Source organism: Macaca thibetana, chromosome 3 (assembly GCF_024542745.1).
Source record: "Macaca thibetana thibetana isolate TM-01 chromosome 3, ASM2454274v1, whole genome shotgun sequence".
In the NCBI taxonomy this organism is placed as follows: Eukaryota; Metazoa; Chordata; class Mammalia; order Primates; family Cercopithecidae; genus Macaca; species Macaca thibetana.
In genome coordinates, this window is record NC_065580.1 from 21720386 (window position 1) to 21744543 (window position 24158).

General features: G+C 36.4%; 1 protein-coding gene across 2 annotated transcripts in view; it reads left to right on the forward strand.

Annotated features, from left to right (window-relative positions):
• PTN (pleiotrophin) overlaps positions 1-24158 on the forward strand; it is a 111720-nt gene that overhangs the window by 62540 nt on the left and 25022 nt on the right. For both annotated transcript variants that reach the window (XM_050782427.1, XM_050782428.1), the window contains exons 2-4: positions 19258-19373; positions 20591-20764; positions 22894-23055. In XM_050782427.1, coding sequence (XP_050638384.1) covers positions 19259-19373; positions 20591-20764; positions 22894-23055 — 451 coding nt within the window. In that variant the 5' untranslated portion in view covers position 19258. The remainder of the gene's footprint in view (positions 1-19257; positions 19374-20590; positions 20765-22893; positions 23056-24158) is intronic.

Consider the following 24158-nt stretch of genomic DNA (forward strand, 5'->3'; position numbering starts at 1 on the left):
GCACGTGCCACCACACCCAGCTATTTTTTTTTTTTTTTGTATTTTTTGTAGAGACAGGGTTTTGCCATGTTGGCCAGCCTGGTCTTGAGCTCCTGGCCTCAAGTGATCCACCTGCCGCGGCCTCCCAAATTGCTGGGATTTCAGGTGTGAGCCACCACACACAGCCCCAGTTTGCATGGTTTCTGTTTGCTCTCTTTGCTTGTGTCTTCCGGCTGCTACCCCTAATTCCCCTAATTCACTTATATAAGAACTAGAATTCTCGCCTTTTGCTTCCTTCTTCAGTCCTTGCTCTATGTCTTCTTATTCTATGGTGTCCTTGGGCAATATCAAATCCTCCTACTTACTCAAATATATTTTGACAACGCTTTAATTTCTATCTCCAGACTAGAGGTCTCTTCCAGATCCATATCTACCAATTACTTCAACCCAGATGTCCTACTGGCACCTTAAATTAAATATATCCAAACAGATCTTTACTACCTTTCCTTAACTTTACTTACTTATTTAAGCCATAATTATTCGTATTAAAAGTAGAGAGAGTAAAAGAATACAAGCAATTAGATTTTCTAAGAATTAAATCACATTTAACATAAGTCAGATGCTTAGACTATTTTCCTTAGTATAGCTCACAGCATGCATTACTTAGGGAACTGTTTATGAACCCATATTCTATATGTTGACAACTTATCTCTGGTTGAGGATCAGAAATCTGGGAGATATCCTAGATTTCTCCTTTCATCAAATATTCAATTAATTTGATAATCCGATAAGTTTATCTCCTAAAAAAATTAACTTATTTTCTTCTCAGCAACTTTTTTCAAAGTCACAGTTTAAGTTTGTAATGTTTAACCTGTACTATGTCAAGTGGCCCTCTGTCAGACTGCCTGGCTTTAGCCTCATCAACCACCACTCACTCTGCTTATTGCCTGCTGAGTGTTGTTTCAGAAATTCACATCTCATAGTGGCCTTTCTTTGTTCAAAATTCTTCATGGATCCATATTTCTTAAAATATAGCGTCACTAAATTTTTTACATAACCCTTGTATATGACAAGAAAGAAACATAAGCTTAGTCTTTTCTACCTCTATAGTCTATTTCTTATTTCCAATTTTTCTCACGAATGCTCTAGCAATATTTAACTAATTGTTGACTTCTGAAATAGATCACACTTACTCAAATCCACATCTTTTTCTGAAGGTTCTTCCTCTTCTAACTTAATCTGCTAAGTTAGACTAAACTCAAAATTATGCTCCTCTGGAAGCTTTTCTTAAATTCTATGAACATACTTGGGTAATTATTAAATTCCAATTTAAAAGAAAATTTTAATACAGCAGTTTTCTAATTTCAGTGCATCTTAATTTCATCAGGAAACAGTATTGAGTTTGATCAAATATTTTTACTGTAACTGATTAGATGACCATGCGATTTTTCTCCATTATTTCAGTATTGTTTTAAAGTGGTAAAATACATGGACATTCAATTGTTAAATCAACCTTGCATCCTAGAGTAAACATCACTAGTTATGATTTATTAGCTTTAGTTTTTATTTGTTGGACTTGCTTTAATAACATTTTTAAAAGATTTTATTGTTTATGTTTATTAGGATATTGGTATACAATTTCTTGTAATGTGTTTTCAGGTTTTGGTATCAGGTCAGGTTCATTCATACTGAGTTTTTTCTACTCATGTGAATTTCTCAGTTTGTTTTTAAACTTCAGATTATGATTCTGGATTGGCCTGTTTCTTTATTATTATTATTATTGTTTTGAGATGGAGTCTCACTTTGTCACTTTGCTGGAGTGCAATTATGTGATCTCAACTCACTGCAACCTCTGCCTCCTGGGTTCAAGCAATCAAGCAATTCTCCTGCCTCAGCTTCCCGAGTAGCTGGGATTACAGGTGTGTGCTACCATGCCTGGCTGATTTTTTGTAATTTTAGTAGAGATGGGGTGTCACCATGTTGGCTAGGTTGGTTTCAAGCTCTGACCTCAAGTGATCCACCTGCTTTGGCTTCCCAAAGTGCTGAGATTACAGGTGCAAGCCACCCTGCCCAGCCAAGTTAATCCTTGTATTTTGAAAGTTTGTTGTTTGCAAATCCATTTGATAGTGTTATGTTTTCTGGATCAATATAAACCTTTCTAATTATAAAATAACCCTCTTTATTTCGTTAACTCTATTTTGAAGTCTAAATTGACTAATACTGCTATAGCTACACCATCTTTCTTATGATAACTATTTATGTGAAATAACTTCTTCCATCCTTTCAGATTCAACCTTTTAGAAAATATATATATTTAAAATAGATCTCTTCTAGAAAGCATACAATTGAGTCTTGCTTGTTTATCTAATTTGAAAATCTGGCTTTCTGATTAGTAGTCATTTTTTAAAAAATGAATTTATGCTTAACATTTTAGTTTAGATCATGCAACATGTTGTTGCATCTATCTATCTATCTAGATTTATATTTTTTGGCTGGGAATGGTGGCTTATGCCTGTAATCCAAGCACTTTGGGAGGCTTAGCCAGGAGGATCACTTGAACCCAGGAGTTTGAGACCAGCTTCAGCAGCATAGTGGTACCTTGTCTATATGAAAAATAGAAAAATTAGCCAAGTATGGTGACATGTGCCTGTAGTCCCAGCTACTTGAGAGGCTGAGGTGGGAGGATTGTTTGAACCTGAGAGGTTAAGGCTGCAGTGAGCCATGATCATGCCACTGTACTCCATCCTGGGTGGCAGACTGAGACCTTGTCTCAAAAAAATTGTTTTTCTTGCTTGAGATAACATTATTTGACTATTCTACAATTTATTCATCAGTTTACCTGTTGATAACATTTTGGTTATTACCATTTTTGGCTATTACAAATAAAGCAAGTTGCTATAAACATTTGTGTATGCCTTAGAGTAGACCTAAATTTTCATTTTTCTTGGGAAAAGCAGCTGGGTTGTATGATAGGTGTATTTTAATATTCTTAAAGGAAAGTCTAAAATGTTTTCAGTACTGGTTGCAATGATTTTATAGTCCTACCAGCAAAGTATGAGAGTTAAAGTTCCACATTTTTGCCGACACTTGGTTTGGTCAGTCTGTAAGTTTTGGTTAGTTGAGTGGGCTACATAGTGGTATCATATTGAAGTTTTCCTAATAGTGCTGGGCATCTTTTCACGTCCTCATTTGCCATCTGAGTATCTTCTTTGATAAAGTGTCCATTTTTTTGCCCATAATTTTTATTAAGTGTTCTTATGACTACTGAGTTGCAAATATTCTTTATATGTTATAGATAAAATTCATCTGACAGATACATATTTTGTAAACATATAGTTATATAATTTATATATGTATGTGTACTCACCTTGAATCCTGTAACATTACTAAACTCAGTTATCAATTCTGGTAGTATTTTTTTAGTGATTCCATTGAATTGTAAATAAAATACTATTTCATTAAGGCTCTGATATTTCTAGGTATCAAATTGAGAAAACTGGTACAGCTTTTCAGACACAATCAAACTTTACTGAGTAAATATTTTCTGTGATTTTTTTTTTCTGTTAAAAGCAATAATTGTGAAGCAAGTTCACTGTGCACTGGTATACATCTGAGAAGAGGACTCTAAACACTTCACCAATACCATGCACCAGTATCAGTCAACTTGCATGAGTCTGGTGAAACAAAACACTCACACAAGTGAAGCAAAGCAACTATATTACTCACAGATAGGCAGCAAGGGACAATAGATGCCTGGAATCAATGGCAAGCCAGGCCCCCAACCTCATGAAAACTGCCCAAGGTAGTTGAAGTCTTATGTATATGTGCCCCATATCACACTGCGGCCGAGGGTCCCTCAAAACCCATTTCACCCTGGTTTTATATCCAGGGGTAACTGGAATTTCCGAGCTAAAGCATTGCAGCATATCCTTTTCTAAGAGGGATGGGAACAGAGCCTGGACTGTTCTAATAGTTTCTCTTTATCTCAGGATGCTGCATTCTCAGCACATTCTGCAGTTGCTCTTGAACTACATTAGAGAAAAGAGGAAGATCTGGGTCTCTAGGGTCATCCAGGGACTTGTCTTGCAATAATCGATTCCTTTTCTGGCACAAATTTAATAGTCTGTAACAGATCAATTAACAAATTTAGATTCATCTTCAAAATTCTCACTTCCCAGATGGGCACTTTCATTAGGTGTTTGACCTTTGAAGGAGAGGTTTTTCTCTGAGTTGGGGCTTGATGCTGACCTGAGACATTTCTGCCTCACACATATAACCAAGAGCAGCCATGCAATAGCTATTTGTTACTTCCTCCCAAATACACAATAATGTGGGACACTCTTAATTTGCTTAGCTGTATGGCAGTGAATTTGAAAATCTGCATGCTGTTTTGTTAATTATGTTTTTAATTGAGTCACTTCATCTGAACAAATAAAGCCACCAGTTATTAGAAATGCCATCTGAAGTCAGTAGCTAATAAAACTATACTGAGTTGTTTCAGAAGTGTACGAAAACGTGGTGGAATCATGACAGAAATACCTTTTAATTTGAAACTGAGATCTATACATTTTTAAATGTGGTTTCTTACTGAGTTAGGCTGAATGATTATGGATTTGTATTTTTAGTCAACGTGGGGCATTTATTTGCAACTTGCCAATACTAGAGAGTCTTGCCTTCAGAACCCAATTCAGTTTGCCAATACAGACAATTTTTTTTTTAAAGATTTACTGCCAAAAGTTGAGAAGTGTCCTTTTAATTTCCCACAAGAGATTTTGGCAAGAATATTATCATAAACACTTTGCTTTTAGTTACAGCATTTTTATATCTTGCACAAAGACGTGGTATATAATCTTATTGTCTCAACCCTCTTAATGAGCCTGTAATCTTGTAGGGTTTCTAATATCATATGTAATTCCCATCTGTATCTCCCTCATAACTTGGGATATTATCTTGCATATAGTAGGTGGTCTACGAAATAGTTGCTGATACTAATGATAATTCCAGGGCTTCAGCTCATCTGTACTATACTTTCTTCTCTTATTACTAAACTGACCTATATACTTTGCATTGTTCTCTTGATTTCTCACCTGAAACTTTGGCTTGTTCTATTTCTTCCACTGGGAATGCTTTCCATTCTAGATTTACGTATCAAAGTCTAAACCGTCTTAAAAGGCTGCATTATCACCTTCTGTGAGAAGCTGCCTCTGACATTTTTTGGGGGAACTATACATTTCTTCACCTCCCCTCTCTTCCTCAAAGAACCACAAAGGCTACCACTGATGGAGAACCGAATGTATGTCCCACAGGATGCTAGGCATTTTATATGTTATCTCACTGTACTCTTCAAACAAATTATAAGCGTGCATATTAAAACTCTGCATTTCCATAGATGAGGATACTGACAGCAAAAGAAATCAACTACTTTGCCTACATATAAGTCATGAAACCAGTGTGAAAAATTCTGACTTCAAAACCTTTTCTCTTTCCACCATATTAAAATAGGCCTCTAATGCCTTATGATGTTCTGTCATAAATTCTTCATGATTATAATCATACTTGTTAGGCTATGTGTTTGATCTTTGATGACAAGATGAAATCATTTCAGACTTTAGAAAGTATAGAATAGTTAACTATAAAATTTCTATTTTTAAATATAATTTCACAAATATTTTTGAGTACCTAATGTGAGCAAGGCATCTTTCATACTAATAATAGATTTCATATTTACATCACCATCTGCGAGGCATTTTTCCTATTCTATCTTTTAAGAAAATACTGTTCTGATGAGAACACATGGACACAGGGAGGGGAACATCACACACCAGGGCCTTTCGGGGGGTGGGGGCCTAGGGGAGGGACAACATTAGGAGAAATACCTAATCTAGATGACGGGTTGATGGGTGCAGCAAAGCACCATGGCACATGTATACCTATGTAACAAAACTGCATGTTCTGCACATGTACCCCAGAACTTAAAGTACATAAAAAAAACATTGTTCTGTGTCACTATTGTATCTCTTAACTAGATAGACCTCGACATTGGGTAGACCAGTGGCTTTTAAATGTGTTTTCCTTAGCCGGGCGCGGTGGCTCACGCCTGTAATCCCAGTACTTTGGGAGGCCAAGGTGGGAGGATCACGAGGTCAGGAGACTGAGACCATCCTGGTCAACATGGTGAAATCTCATCTCTACTAAAAATACAAAAAAAATTAGCCAGGCGTGGTTGCGGGCGCCTGTAGTCCCAGCTACCCGGGAGGCTGTCAGGAGAATGTCGTGAACCCAGAGGCGGACCTTGCAGTGAGCTGAGATGGTGCTACTGCACTCCAGCCTAGGCGACAAAGCAAGACTTCGCTTCAGAGAAATAAATTAAATAAATAAATAAATAAATAAATAAATAAATAAATAAATGTATTTTCATTTTTTTGACAAATGGAATTTTACAAGGAAGTCAGTGAGTAATGAAGGAGGTGCTGCTCTAGGCACAGCTAGGGTAAGGAGGGGGCACTATTGGGTGTGGCGGGGAGGTCAGGGCACCTTCTCAGGCTCCTCTTAATGCCTTACTGCGGCCTTTGTTGCTTTCTTGTGGAAGCACCAGTGCTCTGTCTCCTAATGAAAATAAGAGGCTATTTGTGTGTGTGTGTGCATTTCTGAATTTTTGAGGGCTTAGTGCTTATTCTGGACTCCTAATTATAGTACTTTTGTAATAAACAAATAAGCAAAAGTGAACTGAAGTACCTAAAACACCCACAAAACTGATAAAAAATAAATACAAATCAGGACAATAACCACAGAACTATGCAAAGGCTATCTTGAGGAACTCTTGAATATGGCGGCTGACCCCTTGGTAACTTAGGATTTTAGTCATGTTCGTACAACTCACAGCCTTTTCCTTTCTCCGTGGTCTTTCCTTGTCTCTTCTCCAGACTACTTAATGACTCTGTCTCTATTCCTTTCCCATCACAGCTCCCAGGATTAACTCATTTCCAGCGTCTTCTTTTGAGGTGCATCCACTGTTTTTTGCTACTGTGTGCTCTAGACTCTACACATTTGTCACTGAAAATTTTATAAATGCCACCTCCACACGTTTGCTTTCATGATCCTTCTACTTGAGTTTTCATGAAATCCAATGGTTTCCTAAGTATTTGGTAGTTCCTCCTGCATTCATTCTCCTTCCTGCCGCCTTGTCCCTTCGACTTCCGCCATGTTGGTAACTTTCCTGCGGCGTCCCCAGCCATGCTGAGCTGTGAGTGAGTTCGACCTTTTTCCTTTATAAATTACCCAGTCTCAGGCAGTTCTTTATAGTAGTGTGAAAACAGACTAATACAACATCCAACATTAATTCATGCTAAGGGAAAAGTAAAGCCCGTGAGGGAACAGAGATGTGTAGGTGGGTGTTATTTTAGATACCATAGTCAGTTATTATATTGACTACCAAGGCCATTTTTCTTCATTATTTTATTCATTTATTTAACAAATATATAAATGAAATCTATGTGTCAACACTGTTCTAAACCTTACAAATGAATAACAGAGAGATACTGTTCTGTCCCTTAAAGGATGTATTGATTACTGAAGGAAGATGAATATAAGTGTTTGTGTATACACACACACACTATTATATATACACATACACAAACACAATCACAATCACACGTGCATGCACAGAAAATTACATTATTATCCAAAGGCTTTTGATAGAACTTCATCAGTAGACAGTATTCTAAATATCAGTTATTCTAATAGGACCTCAAACGTCCATGAGTTGTGTTGCTGGTGGTTTTTACTTATTGGCTAGTGTATGTGAACTAATCAATCAGCTAGTAAGGAACTATAGTGAACTTTCAGTATCTACCTTTCAGGACAGCTTTGTTATTCTCTACTTCCTTTATGTATTACAATTATAATGTGGGACTTTATTTTTAGTGTAGTTTTTTTAAGAGAGAAATAACTCCTTAAAAGAAAGTCAATTGCTAGCATTGGTAATCAAAGAAGAGAAATTGAAGAGGTTTAAAGACATGTTAGTTACTAAATATAATGGTCTCGATGGCTCATGTCATTTCCTTTTCAGTTTTATATGCCACATTTTATGGAATCAATAATATGCCACGTGCACATGCAGGGTTGTGAGTGAGGAGGGTCCGTGGAATGGATGTGGCACAATGTATTCCAGAGATAGAGATACTATTATTTTGGCAAAGGCTTTGTTGAGGGTGAAAGCCTTGAGCTAAACCTTGAACAGTGATAAGGATTTGCCAGGAAAGGGGATTGGGAAAGAACTTCTAATCACATAGGATAGCATGAGCAAAAGATCAGATGATTAAAACATTTCCGGCTTTAAATAATTATAAGTACTTATTTCTGGCTAAAGATACATAGATTGGGTGCAGGAGAGGGAAAGACAGACTGAAAGGTGCCTCCAGGAAGGAAAGCTTTTAGTGGTTTAGAAGGAAGTAAGAAAGACAACAGGAAGATGAATTAGGAAGATAGTACAATAATCTGGTAAAAGGAAGAATTGGATTGCTATCTTTACCCAAGGAACATTCAGTGTTTTGCATGCTGGTATACGGAAATTATACCCACTGTGTCCGTTTATTGACTTTGTAAAATTAAAGAAGAAGGGGCAAGGGGGCTGCAATTGAAGTTAGAAAAGCTTACTGAGAAAAGATATTATGGGTCTGCGGTGTGCCAGGAACTGTGCTGCTTAATTTTCGTATGTAATCTCTAATCCCAGAACTTTGTGGGGAAGATATTATACCCAGGTCTATTGCTAAGAAAAATAAGTTTCAGAGAAATTAAATGTATTGCTTCACATTCCCTAGCTGGAGAGGGGATTCTCACTCAGCTCAGACTTGGTCTAAAACTCTTATTTGCTCCCCTATACCACATTGCAGCAGATAGACATGAAAAGGAGTAGGAGGAAGCTAAGCAATTCTATGATTCTCAAAGTCAGTCTCCAGCTCTTTTCAATTATAATAAATCAAAGCGGTAAAGGAATAATACAAACAGCCGAGTCCTCTTTGAACCCATTTGGTTCCCCAGAATAGTTGAACAAACATACCTTTACTATCACAGTTATATTATAAAGAGAAAACCCAGTACGTTTCCTTTGAATACTTGTTATGGTTGCTTTATTTGTTTGTTTCTTACGCCTGTGTGCTTCTGAGTAATTAGTGATGAATTTGAAGTAGAAGACAGTTTTCATGAAACCTGCTCATCCTTGTAAAGATTAATGGGGAGCAGAGGTGATAAGGCTCCATGCTTTTAGTCAAAATGGATTTTCTACTATATTACCAAGTCAGAACACATGGGAAAAGAACACTTTGTGATACCATGTTTAAATTTTAAAAGGGTCATTATTTTTCTTGGTAAACATTTCTTAAAACTATGATTTGTTTTTAATTCTGAAATTATATGACATTGGATATTAATACAGTTTATGAATTGGTACAATTTCACGTTTGATCAGATTGCCTACTAGTGAGCCAATAAGAGTGATAAATTGTTTGATGTTGGTCAAAGCTAGGAAGATTATGTGGATGCAGAGCCTGCAGTAGACTGGGGAGAACAACGTTGATTAGGAGAAATGGATGGCTAATTACTGACTTCTAGAAGAATGTTAAAAGCCCGGGGGCCTTCTAGTCTCAGAAGAGAATAATGAGGAAGGAAAAGTGATAATTTGGAGTCCATGATGCAAAATATTTTCAGTAGAGTTACCATACCTCACTTGCTCTTTCTGTAGGTATGAAGCCATCCATAACCCCCTACCTAAATAGTCCTCCTTGGGTCACTTTTTATGATATCATTTTAATTTTCTTTTAACAAATTTACCATAATCAGAAATTACCTTGTTTATGAATCTCTTTACTCCTCTATTTGTTTACATGTTATTTTCTCACTTGCCCACTAAATATAAGCATTGTGTGGTCAGGAATCTTGTCTGTGTTGTTCAACTCCTTATTTTTATTGCCTAGAATAATGTATGCCACAAAGGATGCAACTCTTACAAATACAAAGTTTTTGAATAATTTAGTAAATGTATACACTATTTGTAATGATCCAAATATCACTTAATATTACCATGAGTCAATATTTGTAAAGTACTTAAAACAGATCCTTGAATATGGTAAGTACTATAAATAAATTTGTTAACTAAATGAATACTGTAACTTCTTAAACTAAAATTATTTCTGGTGAGTAAGAAAAGACAAGCATTTGACTGTACGACTAAAATAATCAGGACATTTATTAATAGCTAATACCTTATAAAAGAACTTCTACCTATAAGTGATTTTGTTCACTTTATAGGGAACTTCAGGGAAATTAAATCCTTGGCCTTAACTGAATCCCTGTCTTGAAATTAATTGACAATCAAAAAAAGGAAATGCAAAATAATTGCCCTTCCTTTATACTTCATGACATTCTGTACTTCTTATGAGAGGACAGTGAATTATAATTGGCTATTTACTTGTCACTGATGCTTTATTAGAGTGCAAGCTTCATGAGAACAAGCCAAAACATCTGTCTTATCACTTGTCACTGTTGTGTCTTGAGAATACCACCCAGTAGTTGGCATAGGGTAGGTGCCCTCAAAATATTTAATGAAATAATGTGTTAATTTGGAGTGGAAAGAGGTGTCAAGATAGTTTTGGAAACTTCCTGAATCTTCACATAAAAATAGATGGAGCAGGCTGGGCACAGTGGCTCACGCCTGTAATCCTAGCACTTTGGGAGGCAGAGGCAGGCGGATCACGAGGTCAGGAGATTGAGACCTACCCTGGCCAACATGGTGAAACCCTGTCTCTACTAAGAATACAAAAATTAGCTGGGCATGGTGGTGCATGCTTGTAATCCCAGCTACTTGGGAGGCTGAGGCAGGAGAACCCGGGAGGCAGAGGTTGCAGTGAGCAGAGGTCGTGCCACTGCACTCCAGCCTGGTGACAGAGCGAGACTCTGTCTAAAAAAAAAAAAAAAAAGATGTAGCAGCTTGACAAATAGCAAGATCAAAACCCATGGTCAAGATTTAAAGCAAAAATGAGTATAATTTTTCTCTGACAAACATGAAAACAAAATTGGATAGGAGCACACCACTGGTAACCACAAGACTTGCACGCTATTTGGTGTTTGAACAAAACAAGACAGGGAGAAGCAACAAAACATCAGACAGATCTGACGGGGGGAGAACCCAAAACAGCCCACACAAGTGCACTGCAGATCATGGTGAGCCAATGTGAGAATAAAAGCTGACCCACAAGGACTCCCTTCTGGGACAGGAACCCACTGTAAGGATAAACTGCTGTGAACAAAATCAAAATTGATCAAGAGAGCAACAACAGAAACAAAAGAGAAAGAGAAAGATGATAAAAGCAAGAAGAGAACAGAACCTGAAAATCTCAGAAAGATAGATACCATATTTTCACCATTATATGAAAGAACAGAACAGATTTAGTGAAATTAGAAAAGCTATGTGAACATAAATATGAACAAGAGAAATGTACTGAGGTCAAATCTCACATAAAGTAACTTAAAAGGAGAGAATGAACAGAAAAAGGGGAAGACCATTATTTATATGGGCAATCCAAAAATTTCTGAATATGCTCAAGAAACAGAACAACAAAATTCTTTGTAACCTACTGTTTCAAAATGAGATAGAAAACACTAAGAAAACGATATAAAATGTAAAAGAGCATCACAAATCATAATTAGAAAAACTCAGCAATGAGGTGACAAAACTAGGAAAGAATAAGAATTATAAGAAATCTATTTTAGAAATGAAGACTAAACTAGAAGGAACACAATATTGAATACACACAAGTAATAGCTTAAGATAAATTGAATATAAAAAAGCAATTGCTTTTAAATAAAAAATATAAAAAGGATTTGAGATAAAATGACAAATATTGAAAATAGGCAAAGCAAAGATTCCATCACTGTCTGAAAATATTTAACCAAAATGAAAAACACCTAGTTATTTTTCAGGAAAATTTTTGTACTTGAAAGAAAAAAATCCTTTGGGCATCTCAGCTAAAATAATACTATATTTATAAGGGAAAGTAAAATAGATTCTGAATAGTCATGGAAACTCTTCCCCGAGGCATGTTATAGAAGCTAGAACTCTTTTTCCCCAAAACCAGCCATGGAACCTAAAGATATTACTCTAACTTCCCTACACCTTTCTGTGTAAAAACTGGCCATAAATAAATTATCTGACCTACTTTGTTTGAGTATAAATCATAAGATCTCTATTCCAGAGAGGGCCCTGCCCGACATGCAGAGAAAGCAAAGGTACACAGAGAGAGAACAAGAAGACTCTAAACAGGGAGGCCTTGCTGGGTTTCCTCATTCAGCCTGTTGTTAGCGCTAGATTACACCTTTTGCCTAATCATACTTCTACAAAGCTGTCCATATTTTGTTGAACCTAGGCATAAAAATAGATAGTTTTTCTCCTGAATCTTTCGGTCTTTGTTCTGAATGCTCCCATGTCACATAAAAATATGATCAAGTAAATTGATACGCCATTTCTCCTATTTATTTACCTTTTCTCAGTGATTTTTAGGTAACTTTTGCAAGGCAAAGGGGAAATTTTCCCTTGGCTCCTGTAAGTATGTAATGACTAAAATGTCTGATTACATAGATGTCAAGCAACCATAAAAACGAGAGCCAAAAGGAGATCACCTATGTAAAATCATTTTAACTGCTTTTAAAATTCATAATTGGTAGGTTCAGCATTGATATTATTATCATAACACTAATGTTTATGTAATGTAAGATAAATAATTAATTTTATGTTTAGTTCTATCATTTCCTTTGTCCTTTTCTCACTCTGCTCACAGAAAATGGCCTGGAAATAAAGATGAACTCATCAAAGCTGAGCATCCCTAGTGCCCAGATTTTGGTCTTAAAATATCATTTATTATAATCAAAATGAACAAAGATTCTTGAAGGATAAACCTGGAAAATCTTGATATACCAGAAAGCATGGAACTTATAAAAGATTATAAGGCTAGTGTTAAAATAATTCATAAGACAACTTAATTTAGTGAAGCTTACACAGGCCAAAGATGGGACAATTAGAGCTTCAATAAAGATAAAAAGAATGTGATGGCTTAAAATCTATCAAATATGAATAAATGCATGAATTTATAGTAACATTAAAAAAGAAAAAGTGATTGGCCATATTTTAATAATAGTAGAGAGCAAATTCATAATCTTGAAAACTAGATAAATAAAAGGAAAGAATCAAGCATTTATCCTATATATCTTTATGAACTTTAAACAGCTTAACAAAATATTAGATGAAGGAAAACATTTCTTTACGGAATTATGTCAAGTATTGTATGAAAATGAAAGACTAGAATGAGAAATACCACCATTTTGCAACCCCCATCCGTACTCACTAAGTACCAATGGCTGTTAACATCACAAAAGAGCAAAACCCAAATATTTTGTAGCTCATGGGGAAAGAACGCAATATTATTTACATTCTTACCAAAGGGATAGCACCTGAGTCTGATTAAACCTCTGCCTCCAGCTGCCAATTTGCAGCTGAACAGAGGAATATTGAATTGCACCATGAATTTGCAATCATCAAAATCTTGACTATGGGATACTAATGATTAAATGGCCTGGGTTTTGTAAAAGTAAAAAGCAAGACAAAGAAAGTGATGGAGGATAATCCTGTATAGTAAAAGCAAATTGAAAGATGTATTAGTTTAAAAATAAAATAAAATTAGACAAATCTAGGGAAGCACCCTTGAATAAAACCTTCAAATAATACAAATAAATAATTACTATATGAGTTACTTTTGGAGGAATGGGACTGTCATTGGGATGGGGAACATGTAAAGCCTTCTCACATGACTGGAAAAATCTTATAATAATTTGCTAAGCTCTTTAGTGGGTTTATGTAGTTTTTCTATAACTTGTGTTTTGTTTTACAATAAAGAGGTCAGAAAATTACTATTTCATGAGAGTTTACACAACTGAATCACACAATATCTAGAATGATCTAGCAATGCAAAACAAATAATGCAGAAGCATCATAAATCATTTACTGTCATAAATCATTTACTGTCATTTACTGTCTCAAAACTGATTGTTTCCAGCACTTTGGTAAATTACATATCCCCAGGTATTGACAAAGGACAGAGACAATCTTTTATTATGGCTATTCATTCCTCTGTTTAATGCCATGTTTTGGTGATATTTTTCACTAGCAAAAAGTATAATGAGTAGTAGCTATTTTAAAATCTTATGTACTTTAAATAAAAAGTGGGAGGTGTAATAGTTTTATCACATGAAGGGTATAATATATAGTTGCAAAGTGAGATGCTTTTTCTCATTTCATATAAGTTAAGTTGCATTTACATATTTCCTAATTATCAACATTGCAACATTGGACCTCTTGACTTCAGCGAACGCAAAAGGAATACTGGGGATGAAGGTCCTTGAGTTCTTATTAAGCTTCCAAGGAGCAAAGGCAGATTTAATTTGTGCCCCGATAAGGCTGAACACAACTTTAGTTGGTCTCAATTAAATAATGTCTCTCTCTGTCCCTTTTTGTTTGTTTTGTTTTGCTTTTGGATAATACTAGATAAAACAAAGTGTAATGCTTATTTTTTTTTTTTAATAAAAAAGCACTTCTTTGTAGTAAGTAATAAGAGTGAAGGGGTACACTAATTTTATTCAGCAACTAATACTATATTTGTTAATATTCTGGTTATCTCTATGTCTATATCTTGTAATCTTCACGACAAGTCTCTCAAGTAATTGTTACAACCACCCCCATTTTGCAGATGTCAAAACAGTTCAATCCGTTGTGATTTGATTATTTGTTCAAGGACACTCTCAAAAAGTATGTGGTATAGCTGAAGTTTGGGCCAAAACTTTTCCCTCCAGATCCTGTATTAATCCCCCAAATGGATTGCTAAAGTACAGTTTCCAGCATCATTTCCCTGTATTTACTTTAGATATTATCATTTGAAAATTCTAGATCTCATTAAAATACTAAGGAAAAGGGGAGCTCTCTTTTCCTAATCAGCTATTTATCCAGAAAAGAGATCGAGATTTAATAAATAAACACATTCCCTTAAAGTTGGTTTCTTTAATGTCCTCTAATCATTGAGTTTCAGATTTCATTGAGATAACTTAACAATAATTTCCAGGCACCAGCACCCAAATATGGTAGTCTTCAACTTAATTGTTAATATGCAATTAAGTCTATTAGAGCAAGTACAAGAATGATGGCAATAGAAAAAAGGGGGTGAGAAATAAGTAAATTTTTCAAAAGAATGGAGTCAATTTAGTAAGGCTTTATTCTTGCACTATTTTATTTTCCCCAGATTAAAAAAATATGACACGATCCTGATCACTTCCTTAGAATCAATGTTTTTGCCTCTGCTCTCATTTGGCACTCAGTCTGTTGGAGAACAGGTAGGGTTAAACTTCATACAGGAAGAGCTTTTGCCCTCATTTGGTGCTAAGGACAAATAAATAATCAACTGTGCAAATATCACAAGCAAGGGGAACTGTATCTACCCATATACTAATTACTCAAGTATTTACTACAACAGCAAGGCACCAGCAGGCTAGTTGGGTATTGTTTTGGGCATACTTGAATTTTTGGATAAATTTAATCATTGCATTTTTAAACCTCCTTACTCTCTTCTTTTTAAATAACCTTTATTGATTTATCTACCCAGAAAAATCTGAGCTCTCAAAATATAGGCTTAAGTAGAATGATGGGCAAAATAGAAGGAAGAGGAGAAGAGGTTAAGAACAATGTTCTCCAATTCAAAGCTGTTGGTGAACACGTATTGTACGCAGGTGACCCACTGTACACAGGGACTTGTGTGCATTTTTTCCATAGATTTAAGTGCTGAAATCTACCATTTACTCAATTCTTAATATTCTTAATTATTCTAAATTAACATCAGAGGCAGATAGAGTGTATTTCCGTTCTACCATCTCTCCAACTCCCATCCAGTACTTATCTTTCCTTCTTTCCAGTCAGCTCATATTTCAGTTATAATGACTTGTTTAGTAGACTATTCTATACTAAAAAATTTATTTGATTTGGAAATTCTGACCTGTGTGTTTTTTTCCCTTGAAATCAGTGAATAGAGCTGGATTAAGAGAAATCTTTTTGAAAATAATGATGAAAACAAGAGTTTAACAATATAAAACTAGAAATGATGAGGTTAAAACTTGCCAGTGATAGCACCTTGCCATGAATAACTCTGTGTGTGCATGTGTGTGTATATGTGTGTTATTGTATTATTTATGGAAGGTAGAGTCTTTGTATTTCTGCCAAGTTATCATATTTCTCCAGTGGGCTCTGAGGTGCTTCTGGCCGCTCTTCCTGCTTGTAGGTATCATAGGACTATGGAGGAGCATCCCATGGCTCGGGCAGCAAGTTCTCCCAAGAGTTCTGCATGCTCCATGGGAATTTCCAAATTCTCACAGTAATCTAATTCATAATAACCTAAATACTTCTGATATTTGTAAGTAATTGTTGAAAATGCAGGTAAATTTTAACTTGGAAAGAAATATATTGTAATTCAAAAGTTCTGAACCAAAAAGTTGATTTGATCTTTTAAAAAATTGAAATGAAAAGTTTCTGCCAAAGTGGCAGAAAGTAGGCTCTCAGGCAGCCTCTGGGGAAAGCTCAAAGACTTCCACTTTGGTTTACTTTACACCTAATAATTTTAAATACATTTGAATACATTATGAAAAGATATAGCTGTACTGATGTGCCAGTGCCCAACTCAAAGAACTCTGAAAAGACTTGCAAACTGGTGAGTCTAGATTGGCTTCTTTTATCATTCACACCCAATTAAAAGCAGCGGAAAAGCCTCAGAATCAGTAGAAATTTTCTGCATGACCATTCATGAGGAATTAGGTTGGTGCAAAAGTAACTGTGGTTTTTACCATTGCTTTAAGGGTGAAAACCATGATTACTTTTGCACCAATCTAATATAATAAGAATTTAGCCTCAGGAGGAAGACCAAAGCACCTTATCTTATATTGTAGAAAGTGCTGGAGATGGTGAGTAGCTAATCTAGGCTTGTGATTCAGGGAAAAAACTAAAGGTTCAAAATATTAATTTTAATTGATAAGTGAAGTATGCTTCATCAATACGCTGGAATTCAAAGTCATCAGTTTTAAAAAACAACACTAATTTACATTCCCACCAACAGTGTAAAAGTGCTCTTATTTCTCCACAGTCTTGCCAGCATCTATTATTTCTTGACTTTTTAATAATTGCCATTCTGATTGGCATGAGATGGAATCTCATTGTGGTTTTGATTTGCATTTCTCTAATGATCAGTGATGTTGAGCTCTTTTTCATGCTTGTTGGCTGCATAAATTTCTTCTTTTGACAAGTATCTGTTCATATCCATTGCCCACTTTTTGATGTTTTTTAAAAATAAATTTGTTTAAGTTCCTTGTAAATTCTGGAAATTACAGAATTTAAGTTCAACCATTGTGGAAGACAGTATGGTGATTCCTCAAGGATCTAGAACCAGAAATACCATTTGATCCAGCCATCCCATTACTGAGTATATACCCAAAGGAATATAAATTATTTTACTATAAAGACACATGCACACGTATGTTTATTGCAGCACTATTTACAATAGCAAAGTCATTGAACCAACCTAAATGCCCATCAATGATAGACTGGATAAAGAAAATTTGGTACATATGTACCATGGAATACTAGGCGACGATAACAAGGAATGAGATCGTGTCCTTTGCAGAGACGTGGGTGAAGCTGGAAGCCATCGAACACAGCAAACTAATACAGGAACAGGAAACCAAACACTGCATGTTCTCACTCATAACTGGGAGTTGAATATTGAGAAGACATGGACACAGGGAGGGGAACAACACATTCCAGGACCTGTTTAGGGGTGGGGGGTGAGGGGAGGGAACTTAGAAGACCGGTCAGTAGGTGCAGCCAACCACCATGGCACATGTATACCTATGTAACAAACCTGCATGTTCTGCACATGTATCCCAGAACTTAAAGTAAAATTATTAATAAATAAATAAATAAATAAATAAAAATAACACTAATAAGAGACAGCATATCCAATGCCACAGAAAAGTAGGAAAATTCACTGGCAAGGATATCATCTCATAGATATTTTTGAATGAGAAAAATAAATTAGAGAACAGAATAACCTCAATCCCTTATATACATGAAATGTTTTATTGTTCACACTAAAGAGAATGTTAAAACACGTAAACTAATCTATTACTACTTCTGGAAAAAAATTTATCAGCCTGTGACCATAGGTCATTACTACCATTTTTACATAAAGTGTAAAACACCACTAACACAGCAGATGGAGCTCAATAACTGCCAGGCAAGTTGCTGCAGCCATGGTTTGGTATAGCCATTGGGAAGTGGGTTGTCCTGGAGGTTGGACTAGACCTTCTCAAGGGCGTTTTGGCCAAGTAACCATATTGACACTAGGCTGTCACAGGTGGCTTCAAGTTCTAGGAGAGTCTTTCCAATGATATCTTGGGATTTTTGATTCACATCAAATGTGAGCATTTCCTATTATGAGTGAGTGTGAAGACTTTACCATATCTTAACATTTGAGGATTGTTAGCACGTGTGAGTTTATAAGTGTGTTTGATATGTGTCACAGGTGTGCTAGCTCTACTTCTGGGATTCACTCTTTGGTAGATCAATAAGTAATGGAATAGTGATAAAATGATAGTGATGATTATGACAATGATTTTAAAAAGGTCAGAGATATTGGTTGTTTTGTATGCATCTAAATAGAATCAGTAAACATATACTTGTATAGGTAATTCATTCATCATGTCTACTCAGGTTGGTCTTGTGTACTGTGATGCCATTGCTGTGGTTGTTTCTAAGATTGTCAGAAATTTTGAAGATGGCTATAGTTGTCGATATTACCAAGTGATGCTATCAGCAAGGCTGTAGAACTGTGTTCAAATGCATGCCTTCAAAGTTCTTTTGCTTCCATAATTTCTGAGTCATACTTAGCAAATGGTTGTGAAGTCTTATGTGAAGAACTGTTGCATTTTGTCAGTGAATACGTGATTGATTGCAGAAGAGCACTTATTTCAATGGCTGTTGGTGAGAATAGATGAAATTCTACCCAAGATAATTGATATGAATCTTCCTGAAATCTAACATTCCAGAAATGGAAAGTGGAGCCTTTCATCAAGGGGTTCAATGAGTCTTCCTCTCTGACTTAGGTTAATGCCACCTTCTTCTCTTTCTCTGTTTATTCCTAGAATGCAGGCTCAACAGTACCAGCAGCAGCGTCGAAAATTTGCAGCTGCCTTCTTGGCATTCATTTTCATACTGGCAGCTGTGGATACTGCTGAAGCAGGGAAGAAAGAGAAACCAGGTAAGCAGTAGGGTTCTGAAGGCAAGATGCTTCATTGATTAATGTCCATCTAGCCTAATTACCTGCTTTTCCTTCATCTCTTCTACTCTGCTTCTCTCCCTTCCTATTCCTGTATTCCTTCAATCTTCCCTTTTTAAAAATAATTATTTAGAGGAACCTAAGAAATATCCTGTCTCCCATTGCAAGTCCTGGATTGCATGACGATGATGGTCATTAATATAATGATCAAATTAGCAGCTACTATGTATAGAACATTGACCAGCAATCAGGTGCTTTATTATGTTACCTCTCTACCTCAAAAAAAAAAAATGCACTGCAACTTGTTTTTCTCCTTAATTTCAGATTTACAGAGGAGGAAACTGAGGCACAGAGAAGCTAAAGCACCTTCTCTACGCCACTCTCAAAGTCATAAGTAGGCTGTGGAACTGACAGTCTGTTTAAATCTGTGATCCACCATATATGTATGATGTCATTCCTTCTACAAGACAGAGAAAGGAACAATAACTTGCACTGAAATGGCTCATTTGACAACTGTTATTTCTTTCTTTTTTTTTTTTTTTTTTGAGATGGAGTCTTGCTCTGCCACCAGGCTGGAGTGCAGTGGTGCAATCTCAACTCACTGTATCCTCCATCTCCCGCAATTCTCTTGCCTCAGCTTCCAAAGTAGCTGGGGCTACAGGCATGCACCACCACGCCCAGCTTATTTTTGTATTTTTAGTAGAGTTGGGGTTTCACTATGTTAGCCAGGATGGTCTCGATCTCTTGACCTCGTGATCTGCCTGCCTCAACCTCCCAAAGTGCTGGGATTACAGGCATGAGCCACTGGGCCCGGCTGACAACTGTCATTTCTAATAGAATATTTTCTCAATTTTTAGGCTTAACTATTTTTGATCATCTCTTCTTTTATAGAAATATTTGCTTCTAAAAGGAGATGCCACTAAGTCACTTAGCAAAGTCTCTGGCACATAGTAAGAGGGAGTTAAATTAATACTAGTTTTAGCTCTTTTCTCAGTTTTCTTTCTCTCTTCTCTTGATCATTCTTTGGTTCAATACTTTGGTTAATATTCGTCATATTTCTATTATTCACTGGACAATAAGGATAGAGATTAAAAAAAACACACAGATCCTACAATTAAGGTTCTCAGGAATGAACTTGGTTATATCTGGAAGTTAAGGAGTTTTCTGTATGTTGATTAGGTTTTCTTCCTTTCATTCAGAAAAAAAAGTGAAAAAGTCTGACTGTGGAGAATGGCAGTGGAGTGTGTGTGTGCCCACCAGTGGAGACTGTGGACTGGGCACGCGGGAAGGCACTCGGACTGGAGCCGAGTGCAAGCAAACCATGAAGACCCAGAGATGTAAGATTCCCTGCAACTGGAAGAAGCAATTTGGAGGTAAGCTTCATGCTACTGAGTTAATCTCCTACCCTAAGATAATTCTCAAATTTTTCCACCAAATGTCTTTTTAAGGATGAGTACTTTTTATTTTAAATAACTTTATCTTATCAGACACAAAGTGACCAGATATCTTTCCCAACCCCAGTGTTTCTCAACTTTGACACTGGTCCCATTTCAGGCCAGGCAATTCTTTGTTGTGGAGATTGTCTTGTGCATTTTAGGGTATTTAGCAGCATCCCCGGCTTCTACTCACTAGTTTCCAGTAGGATTCCTCACCCACTCCAGATGTGAAAACTAAAAATGTCTCCAAATATCTATGGCCAAATGTCTCCTTGTGGTCAAAATCATCCCTGATTGGGAACCACTGCCTTTCCAAAGGGACATAAAATATATCCTTGATTCCTCCTAATAATGTTCGTTGATATATCTTCTCTCTCCTTTCTTCTATTTCTAAGTTCCTTTGATTTTTCCTTTCCCCTTTTCTTGTTTATTCCCCTTCTTCTCCATGTCCTTCCCTGTCACTTTCAGGCCTTCTCTCTCATTTGATCCCTCCCCACCCTCCACACAGGTTCACAGATTCACTTATTGAGTCCAGCAGGGCTGCTCACAGTCACTTTTCATAGATCTTTCTCCCACTGGCTAGAGTCAGTCTTATGCTGGCCTGATCTATCTATCTGAGACAGGATCTGTCAACACTTTCAACTTTATATCCAATATTGAACCCTCAAATAACCTCTTTCTTCCACGATCCAGACTTTTTGTCTTTCTTAACCATGGGGGGACATGATTCCTGAAATGTCCTACCTGTGTTCTGTGGAAATGCACTGTGGCCCATAGACAAGTGAGGAAGAACAATGGATGTATACACGTACATCTTTTTCTCCCTCTGTAATCTTTGGGGTATTTTCTATTTGAATGGAGATAGATAAGTTCTATAAAAGTGTGATGGAGAACAGGTACATTTGGTCTTAAACTGTATCTGGGCACCTCAAAAACCTATTTTCAAAAAGTTTAAAAGGTCTATCTTAAAGACTTATATTGAAAATATTAAATAACTCTCAAATTCAACAGTAAACAACAAAACAACAGCAACAAAAACAAAACAACAAAACAAAGCAAACAAAACTTAACAGTTCAGTAAGAAAGTGGGGAAAAAACATTAACAGACCTTTTACCAAAGAGGATATATAGGCAACAAATGAATTCCTGAAAATGTATTCAACATCTTTTCCTTATTAGGGAACTAGAAATTGAAACCATAATGAGAGATCACTCTACATCTATAAAAGTGGCTAGAATAAAAAATAGTGACAAGACGAAATGCTAGTGAGGGTGCAGGGAAACCAGATCCCTTATATGTTGCCAGTGGAAATTGTAACGTGGTACAGCCGCAGTGGAAAAAGAGTATTGCAGTTTTTTACAAAATGAAGTATGCATTTACCATGTAACACAGCAGTTTCTTGGTCATTTATCCCAGAGAAATGAAAACTTATGTTTCCACAAAAACCTATACATGAATTTATGCAGGAGTTTTATTTGTAATAATCCAAAGCTGGAAACAACTCGGATGTCCTTCAACTGATAAATGGTTAAACAAACCAGGGTACATTGGCACTGTAGAGTACTACTCAGCAATAGGAAGAAACAGACTATTGATGCACCCGACTTGGGTGGATCTTCAGGTAATTATGCTAAGTAAAAAAGAAAGCCGATCTCAGAAGTTTACATAGTGTAGAATTCCATTTATGCAACATTTTTCAGTTAGAAAAATGATAGAGCTAGAGAACAGATTAGGAGTTGCCAGGGATTAAGGAAGTGGGGAAGGAGGAAGGTGGCCAGGCCATGACTATAAAGAATGACCCAGTGTTGTGTTGGGACTGTATATTAGTGGTGTATATTAATGTATATTAATGGTGTATATTGATGGTGATTGCATGCATGTACACATGTGATAGAATTGAACAGAACTCAATACACACGCATACATTCTGTATTATTTCTTATAGCTGCACATGGATCTATAATTATTTCAATAAAAAAAGTTACAAACAAAAGAGTGCCTTTATTATCCTGGAAGTACAATAGGATCTTTCAAGGATTTCTGTTTGGTTCTACCCTGCCTTTAGCGGAGTGCAAATACCAGTTCCAGGCCTGGGGAGAATGTGACCTGAACACGGCCCTGAAGACCAGAACTGGAAGTCTGAAGCGAGCCCTGCACAATGCCGAATGCCAGAAGACGGTCACCATCTCCAAGCCCTGTGGCAAACTGACCAAGCCCAAACCTCAAGGTAAGTCCTTGCCATTATACCACAATTTTAATGGATTGATGGACTCAGGCAAGATCTGGAAAATCCACATTTTCCAGAAGGAACTATTAGGTGAATTACCTGAAGAAAGTGACTGAAAAAGTCCCCTACACTGAGAACCACAAAAATACTTTAAAGCAGGCAGTCTGTGAGTGCAAATTGAAGTCCTCTGCATAAATGAGGGGATTGGTACAGTCTCCTAACCCAAATAAATAACATAGCAAAAGAAGCCAGCTAAGACAGTTGTATGATGACCATATATTCCAAACTCTTAATTGGAACTGTATCCTGACAAGAAAAACAAACTCAGAATGTTTATAAAGGGGACAATTTTAACTCAAACTTCTCCCAGATTGTCTGAAATACAGTTTTCACAAAATCAGGAAAATTATTTTACATTTTCCCTTTATTCACTGCATAACTTAATGGGTTCTGCACTTCTTTTCAGAGCCTTTATATTTTTCTGAGTTCAATTTGATTACCAGCTACATTCATCACAGAATTTTTTTTTTTTTTTTTTTTTTTTTTTTTAATTTATTTATTATTATTATACTTTAAGTTGTAGGGTACATGTGCATAACGTGCAGGTTTGTTACATATGTATACTTGTGCCATGTTGCTGTGCTGCACCCATCAACTCGTCATTTACATCAGGTATAACTCCCAATGCAATCCCTCCCCCCTCCCCCCTCCCCCCTCCCCATGATAGGCCCTGGTGTGTGATGTTCCCCTTCCTGAGTCCGAGTGATCTCATTGTTCAGTTCCCACCTATGAGTGAGAACATGCGGTGTTTGGTTTTCTGTTCTTGTGATAGTTTGCTAAGAATGATGGATTCCAGCTGCATCCAAGTCCCTACAAAGGACTCAAACTCATCCTTTTTTATGGCTGCATAGTATTCCATGGTGTATATGTGCCACATTTTCTTAATCCAATCTGTCACTGATGGACATTTGGGTTGATTCCAAGTCTTTGCTATTGTGAATAGTGCTGCAATAAACATACGTGTGCATGTGTCTTTATAGCAGCATAATTTATAATCCTTTGGGTATATACCCAGTAATGGGATGGCTGGGTCATATGGTACA